Below are 14,002 nucleotides of genomic sequence, written 5' to 3'. Positions count from 1 at the left end.
CTGTGGACTTCAACTCCCAGAATTCCTCAGTCAGCCCCCCCCCCCCGGCCCCCTCAACAAAGACCCAGACGGGACCCTCAGAGCCAAAGAGGGGAGGGGGGAGGGCATCTGCCCCTCGCAACACGTTGTGTGCACCTCCTGCCCCATCCCTGCTTTGCCAGTCAGTCCTTCGCCACCAGTTACCCTTCCAGGAGCCTGGACTACAATTCCCATGTTTCTTGGCCAGGAAGCCCTTTCACTCGGCTACTTTGGATGGGTGGGTGGCTGCTGAAACAAACGTTTGGGATGGACCAGAACAAGCTGGGCATCTGGGAAGTTGTCTGGACTTCAACTCCCAGAATTCCCCAGTTAAAGTAGTGGCCATAATTGTGGAAACCTTTTGGGAAAAGTGTATTTTCTAAAACTAGATAATAACACCACTTTTTGGAGGGAGTAGCTCCATACAATTATATATCCATGGAAAGATAATTTAATCAAGATTGTAATGCAATAACTTATGAAGGGTTTGCTATGAGAATAGCAGTTGGAGTAGAAAGAAGAAAAGGGAAACAGGTGGAAAAAAATGAAACATACAAAAATTATCACCATAGAAAAAACGAGATATACAAAAATGATCCCCATGTCAATTAATCCTTAGTTGGGTAACCTTTAGCATGAATTACAGCCTTACATCGTCTTCCCATGGAATGAACCGAGTCTCTAACTTCTGCAGCTGATATCATGTGAAACCAAAATTGAATGATGGCTTCTATTAACTGGGTTTTATTGCTGGGTCGCTTGTTCTGAGTAACCAGTTTCTTTAGTCGGCTCCATAGATTTTCTTTTTTTTATTTGAAAAAGTTTTTACAAAAAATTTCAACCCCCTTTTTCCCCCCCTCCCCCCAGCTCCATATGTTTTCCATTGGGCGAAGGTCTGGGCTATTTCCAGGCCATTCCAGCAGTGGAATAGGATTCTCTTGAAACTCCAAAAAAAGAAAAAAGTGGTGTTATTAGCCATCAAACTTCAAAATACACTTTTCCCAAAAGGTTTCCACAATTCTGGCGACGACTGTAGAACAGGGCAGCACCTGGCATCCCACCTCCTTTTTCTTTTCTTTTTGTCATTTAATTTTTTATTAGTTTATCAGAGTATAAAATACAAAGGGAAAAAAATATGGAAAAGTGAGGAAGGGAGTGAAAAAGAAGGGACGTCATGTGAACCTAAACCGCAGGCAGCTTCTGATACGATTGAACAGAAGAGAAAATGCGAGTTCAGGTACTCTTCAACATATGACTGTGGTCCCCGGTCGTAAAATGGGTCAGTCACATGATTTTATGACCTATTTTGCAGCAGTCCTCAGGCGAACCCAATGGTTCACTATGGGAACAGTTTGGCCAAAGTTTTCCACATCACCTCGTAAAGCACAGGATACCTGTGTTGCCACATGCCCAAAATTCAGGCCCGTGACCCCCTCCAGACCCTCCAATCCAGGTCCCGAATCCCCTTTTTCAGTTGGTCGGAATGCAAAGACTTCCTGTACTTCCAACAGTTTGTTTAGCGACCGTTCAAAGTTATACCCCTGAAAAAAGTGACTTATGACCGCCGTTTTTCACACTTACAACCGCTGCAGTATCTCCGCAGTCATGTGATCAACCGACTTGTATTTATGACGGCTGCAGTGTCACGCAATCTCATTTTGCAACTTTCTGATGAGCGAAGTCAAGGGGGGGATGGGGGGGGGGGAAGCTGGATCCACTTCACAACCCTGCGACTATAAGAACTGCAGTGATTCACTTAACAACCGTGACAAGAAAGGTGGTAAAACTGGGCAAAACTCACTGAACAAGCGTCTCACTTAGCCGCAGACTAAATGGGCACAACTGCGGTCGTAACTCAAGGACTAGCGGTGTTCTACAAACACTGCCTGGATGCAAATTTTTTTAAAAAGGGAAACACAGGTCGATAACATACAGATGATACAAAACACCGTTTCAGAGCGTGATTATTGTTACCGCAACAATCCCTGCCACTCCAAAACAGCACACAGGTGTGCCAAAATACACACGCGCACAACCCACGGCCTGTCTTCTCGCAAGGCTGGGCCTCGGGCTGAGAGCATCCCAAACTAAACCCTTCCCATCCGCCAGTTTGCTCCTCAGGCGAGGAGGGTCTTGTAAGTGGCCATGTGTCCCCGGATGCTCTCCGCTACCTTCACGTCCGTCTTGTACCGGTTGTAGTAGTCTAAGAACAGCCCATCCGGGCTGACCAGGTACAAGATGACCGTGTGGTCTACCAGATAATCGTTGTCCTCGTCTTTGGGGCCGGTGCTATAGTAGACGCGGTAAGACCGTCCAGCCTCCCGCACCTGTTCCGGTGTGCCGGTCAGTCCCCGCAGCCGCGGATGGAACTCCTTCACGTACTTGGCCACGGCCTCCACCGTATCCCGCTCGGGGTCCACGGTGATGAAGATGGGCTGGAGACGGGGCAGTTTGGGGTCGGCGTCCAACATGTTCACCACTCGACTCATCTTCTCCAGCTCTTCCGGACAGATATCCGGGCAGTGAGTAAAGCCGAAGTAGAGAAGGATCCAGCTGCCTTTGAGGTCCTCCTTGGAGCAAGGACGCCCGGTGTGGTCCACCAGCTGGAAGTTGCCTTGCCCGACCGCCACTTTCCTCAACTCCTCAATGCGTTTCTGCTTCGCCTGTTTCTCCTTCTCCGACCGGAAATACAGCCACGCCAGCACCAGCTGAAGGGTAATGATGGAGACCACCAGCAGACGGGTCCTCAGAGGATAGTGGGGCTCCGGCCGGGGGGCCTTAGAGGAGCCTTGGGAGGAGGGTCTCCAGAAGGTCAAAGCAGGCTGGCCAGTGGGAACCGAAAGGCAGAAGTCGTCCACCCTCCAGAACGGAGACGACCGCCAGGCTGGGTTGCGGCCAGAAACAGCAAGAGGACTTAGACAGCGGGACGGTGGGCGGGGATTGCCAGCTGGGCTCCTCCCCCAGAGGGCGGAGCAGGCTCCCAGCCGCCAAGGCCTCAGCCTGGCCCAGCGCTGAAACATCCCTCGAAGAGCTGGAAAGACAAAATGCCCGAATTACTGGAGGGAGGATTCGGTTTGCATTTGCCTATCACAAAAATGCTGCTTTTCCCTTCGCAATTGCAAGCTGGAATGAAGGAGAAACTTCCTAACGGTGAGGACAATTAACCAGCGGAATGGCTTGCCACCAGACGTTGTGCGGGCTCCAACGCCGGAGGTCTTTAAGAAGAGACTTGACAGACACTTGTATTGAGTGGTACAGGGTCTCCTGCTTGAGCAGGGGGTTGGATTACAACAGGGGTCTCCAACCTTGGCAACTTTAAGCCTGGAGGACTTCAACTCCCAGAATTCCCCAGCCAGCAAAGCTGGGAGTTGAAGTCCTCCAGGCTTAAAGTTGCCAAGGTTGGAGACCCCTGGACTAGAAGACCTCCAAGGTTTCTTCCAGCTCTATCCTGATTGATTGATTGATTGAGAGGGGAAAGTCCAGGCTTTCTCAACCTGGGCTGCTTGAAGGCGACTTCAACTCCCAGAATTCCCCCTGCTGCGGGGAGGGGGAATGGGCCTGAAGGGGAATTCTGGGAGTTGAAGTCCACCCATCTTTCAAGCAGCCCAGCTTGAGAAACCTGGTGCCAAACCTTTGCAGGACTTTCCTAACCTTGGAAGGGCAAAGGAGCACCAGCCCCAACTGAGGGGCTCAAGGGGAACCTCGCTAGTTTTAGGGGGATGCTATTCAGATTTGCTTGCCAGACCACCCTCCCATCCCAAATCTGCTCTCCTTGGGGGTCGTCGGGCTGAACCCAGGAACTGCTTCTTAATCCCCGGCCTGCTGGTGGGAGGGGAAAGAGGGGGGTCCCTGCAGCCCCGCCACGCCCCAAAGCCCCCCCCCCCCAATTAAGGGGATCCACAGGTTGGAGCTCCTGCTGGTCGGACCCTTCTTGGAAGTTGCCACCGGGAGGGGGAGGAGGACCCCCGGCAGCCCCACTTCCCTGCCCCGATCCTGTGACACCCACCCCCTTTGCAGACCCCCATCCCCGGCTGTTTGCATGCACAGGGACCCCTGGACTCCCCCCCACCACTACCTCCAGCCTTGCACTCCCTCTCCCATCCTCCCCGGCCCGCTCGCATGCGAGGCGTGACTTATTGCAGCCCAGGATTCCAAACATGCGGGGAGGGGGGGGCTCCCCTCCCCCCGCCACGCTCTAGACACGCGTTTGCCCGCTCACTCACTTCCGTGTCGCGCAGCTCCCAGATGCCGGGATCCCCGGGCAGAATCGCTCCTCCTTGCGCATGCGCGCCGACTCTGCCGCCGCCGCCGCTCCTCCTCCCCCTCCTTTCCGCGGCTCGCAAAGAGGCCGGCAGGGGGCGCCCCATCGCAGCGCGCAAGCCAGGCGATCCGCGGAACCGGCTTTTTTGGGGGGGGATGGCGGGGCTGCGGGGGGGGGGCAGCCTCGGCTAAAGAGAAAGCGCTCCCCCTTTTTTGCATCGGGGCGGTGGGGGCCTCGGGGGGGGGGCGCGCCACGACCTCCTCGGAGCCAGGGCTTTGGGGAGCCCCCCCCTCAAATTCAGGATGGCATTGCCCCTGGACCAGGGGGCTCCAGCAAAGCTGGCTGGGGAATCCTGGGAGTTGAAGTTTTTTTTAATTTGCATTTCTATCCCGCCCTTCTCCGAAGACTCAGGGCGGCTTACAGTGTGTAAGGCAATAGTCTCATTCTATTTGTATATTTACAAAGTCAACTTATTGCCCCCTCAACAATCTGGGTCCTCATTTTACCGACCTTATAAAGGATGGAAGGCTGAGTCAACCTCGGGCCTGGTGGGACTAGAACCTGCAGTAATTGCAAGCAGCTGCTGTTAATAATAGACTGTCTTACAAGTCTGAGCCACAGAGGCTTAATGTTGCCAAGGTTGGAGACCCTGCACTAAACCCTCAAGGGCGCAGGGGCTCTTTTGCAGGCATGCAGAAGACGGGAGTTTTTCCGGGTGTCGGGGAGACAGTTGGGGAGGGGTCGTGGGGGGTTTGATATGCCCCCAAGACCAGGGATAAGGACAGTCGTGTGAACTTCGGGGGAGCCGAAATTGCGGAGTCCAGGAGCAGCTTTTCCATCCGGAGTGATTGCAAAGGCTTGGACGAAGCTGCTCTTTGTTTTAAATGCGAGGGGGGGGGATCCTGAGCCCATCCGGCCTGCAAGGGTCCTCTCCTGGAAAACAAATGGGGGAGAGAGTTACCTGCCAGACTTCAGTCCTTATTCTCCTCCCCTCCCCCCATCCACACCCACCCCAGGAAAAATCTTATTTATTTATTTATTTTATTTGTCACAACAGTATATATAAGCATAAGCATGAATATTATATATATATATATATATGTAGGTCTTTGGTTATTCGGGTTTTCTCCCGCGTAAAATTGGAAGTGTCTTGGCGACATTTCGACGAAGTCTCATTCGTCATCTTCAGGCTTCAGCTTCGTGCTTCTGGGAGCAATGTGTGATTGCAGCTGTTTCTTCCTTTTTAACTGCTAGTGGGGGTTTGAACTGATTGGGTGGGAGCTTGGCTGTGCTCTGATTGGATGGGGGTTTTTTTGTGCTCTGATTGGCTGGGGGTGTGTCCTGTTTGGGTGGGGGCTTGGTTGTGCTCAGATTAATCTGAATTGCAGGGGTATTTGAGCTGGTGAGTTGCATTGCTGTTGTTTGGCTTCGTGTTTGTGGTTGTGCTACATCTTCATAGAGAGTGTCTGTCTGCTGTATGTATGGATTGGAGGGGTTTGAAATGGCTAATGTTGCAGCTGCGGTCTGGCTTCTGGTCCTTGGTCGTGCTTCCTGATCATTGTGGGTTTGGGTCTGCTTTCTGGGTGGATGTGTGGTGGTGACATCCTGTGTGGACCTCGTGAGTGTGGGTCTGGTGTCATTCCTCGTGTTAGGGACTCGTTTGTCAATAAGGGCGGGTTTCCAAATGGCTGGTAGGCGGGAGGTATCATCTCGTTTGTTCATGCTGTGTGGGCATTTTTCTATCTCGATGGCTTCTCTGATTATTCTGTTGTTAAAGTGTTCAGTTTTGGCGATAGTTCTGGTCTTTTTAAAGTCAATATCATGTCCTGTGACTTTAAAGTGTTGGACCAGGGAAGAAGTTGGTTCCTCTTTTTTGACTGAGTTCTTGTGTTCTTCAATGCGTGCACTTATTCTTCTGTTGGTGGGGCAGGCGGTGCATGGGATTTCTTGTACTCCTTGATTTTCTAACTCAATTTTGTCTTTGGGGTTTCTTAGGGTGGTGGATATTTTTTGGTTTGTGCAGAATGCTGTCTTAATGTTGTGTTTGTGGAGGATCTTGCTGATTCTGTCTGTGGTGCCTTTTATATATGGGAGGAGGGCTGTGCCGTTTTCTTGTTCTCTGTCTTGGATTTTAGTGGGGGGTTCTTTTTGGATTAGTTTGGTAATCTTATTTCTCTGGAATCCATTGGATGTTAGTACATTTGTGAGAGTGTAGTTCGGTTTTAGGTGTTGTTCGTCAGCTAAGCATTTTGTTCTAGAGATGAGTGTCTTGGCTACGGAGTTGATCTATGCTGGGTGGTGGTGTGAGAGTGTGTGCAGATAGCTGTTTGTGTGTGTTTTCTTCTGGTAGATGGTGTGTCCTAGGGAGCCATTGGGTTTCCTGTAGACTAAGACATCTAGGAAGGGAAGTTGGTTGTTAACTTCTGTTTCCATGGTGAACTGTATTTTGGGGTGTAGGCTATTGAGGTGAGTGAGGAAGTTGTCAAGTTTTTCTTTCCCGTGTGGCCAGATTATGAAGGTGTCGTCTACGTATGTGAGCCAGAGTTTGGGTTTGTGATCAGATTTTTCTAGAGCTTGGGTTTCAAAGTGTTCCATGTAGAGATTGGCAATGACAGGTGAGAGGGGTGATTCCATGGGTGCTCCTTCTATTTGTTTATATTTTTGTCCATTATAGATGAAGTATGTGTTGGATAGGCAGTGGTTGGTCAGATCTAGGATGTGCTTGGGGGAGTTATATTTGTTTTGGATAGCTGTCAAGGTTTCTTTGATTGGCACTTGGGTGAAGAGGGATATGACATCAAAGCTCACGAGTAGGTCGCTGGGCTATAAGTTTTGTTTTTTTATGATCTCTATGAACTGGAATGAGTTTTTTACATGTGAGGCGATGGATTCTGCATAGGGCTGTAGTTGTTTGGCGAGAAATTTGGCTAGGTTTTGTAGAGGTGAGCCTATGGAGCTGACTATGGGTCTGGGTGGGGTTCCTTCTTTGTGTATCTTGGGAGGCCATAGAGCTTAGGGCATCTGGATGATTTCTCTCTGGGAATGATTCTTTGTTGGATTTCTTCGCTGATGGGGGAGGCTTTTATTTTGGATCTAGTGGTTTTTTCTAGGTAGGTGGTGGGGTCTGTTTTTAGGGGCTTGTATGCAGGCTCTTGGAGTAGGTTGGTTAATTTGGTTTGGTAGTCAGATGTGTTCATAACCACCGTGGCGTTGCCCTTGTCTGCTGGTAGGATTATTATGCTGGTGTCTTTTTTCAGGTTAAGTAGTGCTGTCTGTTCCTCTTTGGGTAAGTTGCTTTTGGGTGGCTTGCTGCTGCAGAGGATGTTGGTGATTTCGAGTCTGATTTTGTTAGCGTCATCGGGGTTGACTTTAACAACAGAATAATCAGAGAAGCCATCGAGATAGAAAAACGCCCACACAGCATGAACAAACGAGATGATACCTCCCGCCTACCAGCCATTTGGAAACCCGCCCTTATTGACAAACGAGTCCCTAACATGAGGAATGACACCAGACCCACACTCACGAGGTCCACACAGGATGTCACCACCAAACATCCACCCAGAAAGCAGACCCAAACCCACACTGATCAGGAAGCACGACCAAGGACCAGAAGCCAGACCGCAGCTGCAACATTAACCATTTCAAACCCCTCCAATCCATACATACAGCAGACAGACACCCTCTATGAAGATGTAGCACAACCACAAACATGAAGCTAAACAACAGCAATGCAACTCACCAGCTCAAATACCCCTGCAATTCAGATTAATCTGAGCACAACCAAGCCCCCACCCAAACAGGACACACCCCCAGTCAATCAGAGCACAAAAAAAACCCCATCCAATCAGAGCACAGCCAAGCTCCCACCCAATCAGTTCAAACCCCCACTAGCAGTTAAAAAGGAAGAAACAGCTGCAATCACACATTGCTCCCAGAAGCACGAAGCTGAAGCCTGAAGATGACGAATGAGACTTCGTCGAAACGTCGCCAAGACACTTCCAATTTTACGCAGGAGAAAACCCGAATAACCAAAGACCTACAAACAAACACCCGCGAAAACCTCAGAAAACAAATATATATATATGTTGAGACTCTAGAAAAAGTGCAGAGAAGAGCAACCAAGATGATGAGGGGACTGGAGGCTAAAACGGTTGCTGGAATTGGGGATGTCTAGTTTGATGAAAAGAAGGACCAGGGATGACATGATAGCAGCCTTCCAATATTTGAGGGTCTGCCACAAAGAAGAGGGAGTCAAGCTATTCTCCAAAGCAACTGAAGGCAGGATAAGAAGCAACGGATGGAAAGTAATCAAGAAGAGAAGCAACTGAGAACTAAGGAGAAACTTTCTAACAGTGAGGACAATTAATCAGTGGAATGACTTGCCACCAGAAGTTGTGGGTGCTCCATCACTTGAGGTTTTCAAGAAGAGATTGGACAACCATTTGTCTGGAATTGTATAGGGTCTCCTGCTTGAGCAAGGGGTTGGACTAGAAGACCTCTAAGGTCCATTTCTGGTGAAGGAGGGTGAATGAGGAGACTGCAAAAGTTGGCTTGAAACTCAACATTAAGAAAACTAAAATCATGGCATCCGGCCTTCTCAATTCCTGGCAGATAGATGGGGAAGAAATGGAGGTAGTGACAGATTTTATTTTCCTGGGCTCCCAGATCACCACAGATGGGGACTGCAGCCAAGAAATTAAAAGACGCTCGCTCCTGGGGAGGAAATCTAGACAGCGTACTAAAAAGCAGAGACATCACCCTGCCAACAAAAGTGTGTATAGTCAAGGCTCTGGTTTTCCCAGTTGCAATGTATGGCTGTGAAGTTGGACCATAAGAAAGGTTGAGCGCCAAAGAATCGAGGCCTTTGAACTCTGGTGCTGGAGAAGACTCCTGCGAGTCCCTTGGACTGCAAGCCGATCCAACTGGTCAGTCCTAGAGGAGATCAACCCTGACTGCTCTTTAGAAGGCCAGATCCTGAAGATGAAACTGAAATACTTTGGCCACCTAATGAGAAAGAAGGACTCACTGGAGAAGAGCCTAATGCTGGGAACGATGGAGGGCAAAAGAAGAAGGGGACGACAGAGAACGAGGTGGCTGGATGGAGTCACTGAAGCAGTAGGCATGAGTTTAAATGGACTCCAGAGGATGGTAAGGACAGGAAGGCCTGGAGGAACGTTGTCCATGGGGTCGCGATGGGTCGGACACGACTTCGCAACTAACAACAACAACAAGGTCCATTTCAGCACTGTTATTCTAGTCTAAATGAAGGCAACCCCTTAAGGCCAATTCTTGTCCTCGCCTTACACTTTGCCATTTAGCCGGAAGGTCTTTGTGGCTTTATGGTTATTAAAGGCTTAGCTGGGGGTAGTAACAGTTTATTTCCTTTTTTTTAAAAAAAAAAGAAAGGACATGGAAATAGCAAGCACCACTCGTAGCCTTTGATTCCTGAACCAGTCAGTCAAATCCATCCGCCTGTCCGTCCATGGACTCCGTTGGGTGCACAGCAGAGCCAATATGCGGGTTCAACAGCTGTGCTCAGAACTACCAAGAGGGATCAGACGGGGAAGGCAGAAATAGAGGAGTCCCAACAATTTTGCCTCGGTTTGCCCATTCGAGGGTTGGTGGGTTCCTCTCCCCACTTGGCTCTTGAGGAAATGTGGACAAGCAAGACCACCGAGCTCAGAGAGCACCAAGGACCCCATCGTCCTTCTCCCCCTCTTCTTCCTCCCCGTCCTCCCTTCAGTTAGGGGTGGATAGGGAGAACCAAGTACGTGGCTAGAAACCAGGAGACTGGGAGTTTTAGTTTCCCGTCCTAAGCATGTGAAATTAGCTGGGTGACTTGGGCCAAACACCAAGAGACGTGAGTTCTAGTTTCAGACATGAAAACTGATTTGGTGTTTTTGAGCTAATCACCAGGAGACAATGAGTTCTAGTCCCATTTCAGGCATGAAAACTGATCGGGTGACTTTGGGCCAGTGACTCAGCACAATCCACCTCACAGGGTTGTTGTTGTTGTAGGGAAAAGAGGAGGAGGAAGGTGTATTAAACATTTTCACTATCTTGAGTCAAGTGCTATCTTGAGAATCAAACAAACAAACATTGGATAAATTGGATAAATTGGATAAACATTGGATAAACATTGGATAAATGCCTTCCTGTCAAACAGACAACAAGTGGTCAAAATTGGCAACGCTATATCTAATCCTGTTCCTGTCAAAAGTGGCGTTCCCCAAGGTAGTGTTCTTGGACCAACACTCTTCATACTATACATAAATGATCTCTGCGACCTCATCTCAAGTTATTGTGTTCTCTTTGCTGATGATGTCAAACTATTTAATACCACCAATAATACTTCTACCCTTCAAGAAGACCTCGACTTAATTTCCGATTGGTCTAAAACTTGGCAACTCCAAATCTCAACCAGCAAATGCTCAGTCTTACATATTGGAAAAAAGAACCCTAATATCAAGTACAAACTTGATGGACATTACCTAACTGATGACCCCCACCCTGTCAAAGATCTTGGAGTTCTCATATCTAATGACCTTAGTGCCAAAGCTCACTGCAACTACATAGCGAAAAAAGCCCTAAGAGTTGTAAACCTAATTTTACGCAGCTTCTTTTCTAAAAACTCTACACTACTAACTAGAGCATACAAAACATTTGCCAGACCTATTCTTGAATACAGCTCATCCGTCTGGAACCCATACCACATCTCTGACATAAATACAATAGAAAGAGTCCAGAAATATTTTACTAGAAGAGTTCTTCACTCCTCCGAAAACAACAAAATACCTTATACCAACAGACTTGAAATCCTGGGATTAGAAAACTTACAACTCCGTCGACTTCGACATGACCTGTGTTTAACACACAAAATCATCTATTGCAATATCCTTCCTATAAAAGACTACTTCAGCTTCAATCGCAATATTACAAGAGCAAAAAATAGATTCAAGCTAAATGTCAACCGCTTCAAACTTGATTGCAGAAAATATGACTTCTGTAACAGAGTTGTTAACGCTTGGAACTCATTACCTGACTCCATAGTCTCTACTCAAAATCCCAAAATCTTCAACCAAAAACTGTCCGCTATTGACCTCACCCCATTCCTGAGAGGACTATAAGGGGCGTGCAGAAGAGCACAAAAGTGCCTCCCGTTCCTGTCCTATTGTTCCCTTCATCATATCAAATTGATATAGTTGATGCATATTTTTATACATATATGTATATTTTCTTCAAAATATGTTGTTTTATCTATAACAATTTGTGTATTCTGTTGTGACAAAAATAAAAACAAACAAACAAACAAAAGAAGAGTTGGTCCCACATACCAAAGTGGCTTCAGCTGAAATTGTCCATGTCTTGATCTGTTCCATCACTTCGGGGTAGAGAAATTGGGGAAGCAGAAATAAAATGTTCCTGTGTCGGCAGGTACAGGACTGTAAACCTGCGTGTGTGTGTGTGTGTGTATGTGTGTGTGTTTGTGTGCATGGATGCACGCGCGTACGCGAGTGCACAAATATAATGTGGGTTTATATAAAACATTTTGCAATTGGATTGAGCAAAGCTTTGAGGGAATACTTCCAACAAACATCATTTGAGGACCGAACCAATCCAGCCTCAGGTTAAATCATTCGCTTCCTTGTTCCTTCTCCTTTTCTTCCTGTTTTCTTTTCCAAAGGGAAGAAGGAAACTTTGGCCTTCTGACACTTTGTGCCAATTGCTTTGTGGTGCTCTCTTTTCTTGAGGCTGCTGCCTGTGAAAGGAGTTTAAAACCCGAGAAATGACCTTGCTGAGCCTCTCACACCAGCCAAACTTCTGCTAGATTCAAACAACGGGTTGATCAGCCCTGAGAATTATCCCTACCTCTTTTTAACGCAACCCACAATACTTAATTATTCTGTGGCTTAGTGTGTCATGCAGAGGAAGCCAAGATGGTGGGTTTCAGCTTGCTGCAGCTGCACAAATCCAGAAAGGTGGTGGTGGGGTTTCACTCAGTCCAAAATTAAATGGGTGATAGAAAAAAATAATAAAATAATGAATAGATTAGAAAAGAAAGGAAAAGAAAAGAAAAGAAAAAAGAAAAGAAAAGAAAAGAGAAAAGAAAAGATAGGGAATGGAATGGAATGGAATGGAATAGAATAGAATAGAATAGAATAGAATAGAATAGAATAGAATAGAATAGAATAGGAAGGGACCTTGTAGGTCATCTAATCCAACAAGGGCTAGGGACAAGCAGGATACCATTTTTGATAGATGGCTGTCCAGTCTCTTGAAAGCACCCACAACTTCTGGTGGCAAGCTGTTCCACTGGTTAATTGTCCTCACTGTTAGGAAGTTTCTTTTTAATTCAAGGTTGCTTCTCTCCTTGGTTGGTTTCCATCCATTGCTTCTTGTCCTGCCTTCAGGGGCTTTGGAAAATAAATTAACCCATTCCTCTTTGGGGCAGCCCCCCTCCCCCAAACATTGGAAGGCTGCTATCCTGTCACCCCTTCTTCTCTCTAGACTAGCCATGCCCAGTTCCGGTAACTGCTCTTCATGATTGGATTGAGGTAATTTTACAGACAAATCTACATTAAAACAAATTCTGTGTGGCTCAGACTGCTAAGACAGTCTGTTATTAACAGCAGCTGCTTGCAATTACTGCAGGTTCTAGTCCCACCAGGCCCAAGATTGACTCAGCCTCCCATCCTTTATAAGGTAGGTAAAATGAGGACCCAGATTGTTGGGGGCAATAAAAGTTGACTTTGTATATAATATACAAATGGATGAAGACTATTGCTTGACATAGTGTAAGCCGCCCTGAGTCTTCGGAGAAGGGCGGGATATAAATGCAAATTTTAAAAAAAATTGGACGGTTCGTGGTTCAGCTTTTCTTGAAAACCCAGCCACTCATTCAGCATTGTGTGAACCAAGCGGCCCTTCCCTTTTCTTAACCCGGGTTGAGGTCTTGGCCTATTGTGGGAACAGAGCAAAGCCCCCCATGGGAAGGATGCTGGGAGCTATTTGTCCCTGCAGGTCCTGAAGGAAAGTTAGAGAAATCTCGCTCAGAAAATCAACCTCTCTACAGCAGCCCTAAGACACAGAGGAGGTGCAGGGGGGGCTCCCCTTGTCTGGATGCCCCCAAGGGGGGGGGGGCTATAATCAGCCACATATCTGGGTTTCTTTCCTTTGGATTGCTGCACTGAGCAGAGGCTGGGCTGGACAGTTCAACCTTGAGCTACTAAGAGTCTCTTGTACAACATGATGGATTACTGACAGGCAACCCAAAATGATGATGTGTCCTTCCCTAATTATTGCAAGTTCACAAAAGCGGAGATGACCCCAAACAGGATCCAGGGGCTGTTTGGATCCCTCAGGATTCCCCAGCCAAAGCAGGGGATCAAGAACTCTATGAAAGTGCCTGGGGAGCCCAACCCCACACCAGTCCCGTTCTCGACAAAAGACAAACACTCGGATGTGTTCAGAAGAGTTTATTGTCTCCCAGAAGGCAACCAAGAGAGCCCCAGAGACCTATGAGGGCACCAGCAGGAAGGTGGGGGCTCTGGGATTAATCTTTTCAGTCACTAGAAGTTTCCTTGATTAATGTTCCTAGTAGATTAAGGTGTCTTTGAAGTGACCAAGAAGCTCTCTGTGAGGAATGCAGAGTCGGATAGGAACTGATTCAAACTTGTCAAGGACAAATATTCTCCTTTTATCGTACATTGACCTGAACTT

The 14,002-nt window shown here is 47.7% G+C and overlaps 1 protein-coding gene across 1 annotated transcript; it reads right to left on the bottom strand.

Annotated features, from left to right (window-relative positions):
• Positions 1–891: 891 nt before the first annotated feature.
• LOC131202416 (protein SCO2 homolog, mitochondrial) lies at positions 892–4,289 on the bottom strand. Its single transcript, XM_058191365.1, has 2 exons — positions 4,242–4,289; positions 892–3,049 (listed from the first exon to the last, which is right to left on the bottom strand). Exon 2 carries the CDS (start codon positions 3,036–3,038, stop codon positions 2,136–2,138), a length of 903 nt encoding a protein of 300 aa, XP_058047348.1. The 5' UTR covers positions 3,039–3,049; positions 4,242–4,289; the 3' UTR covers positions 892–2,135.
• Between the last annotated feature and the right edge of the window lie 9,713 nt (positions 4,290–14,002).

This window comes from Ahaetulla prasina, chromosome 7 (assembly GCF_028640845.1).
Source record: "Ahaetulla prasina isolate Xishuangbanna chromosome 7, ASM2864084v1, whole genome shotgun sequence".
Taxonomy (NCBI): domain Eukaryota; kingdom Metazoa; phylum Chordata; class Lepidosauria; order Squamata; family Colubridae; genus Ahaetulla; species Ahaetulla prasina.
This window is presented reverse-complemented; position numbering and strand designations above follow the sequence as displayed.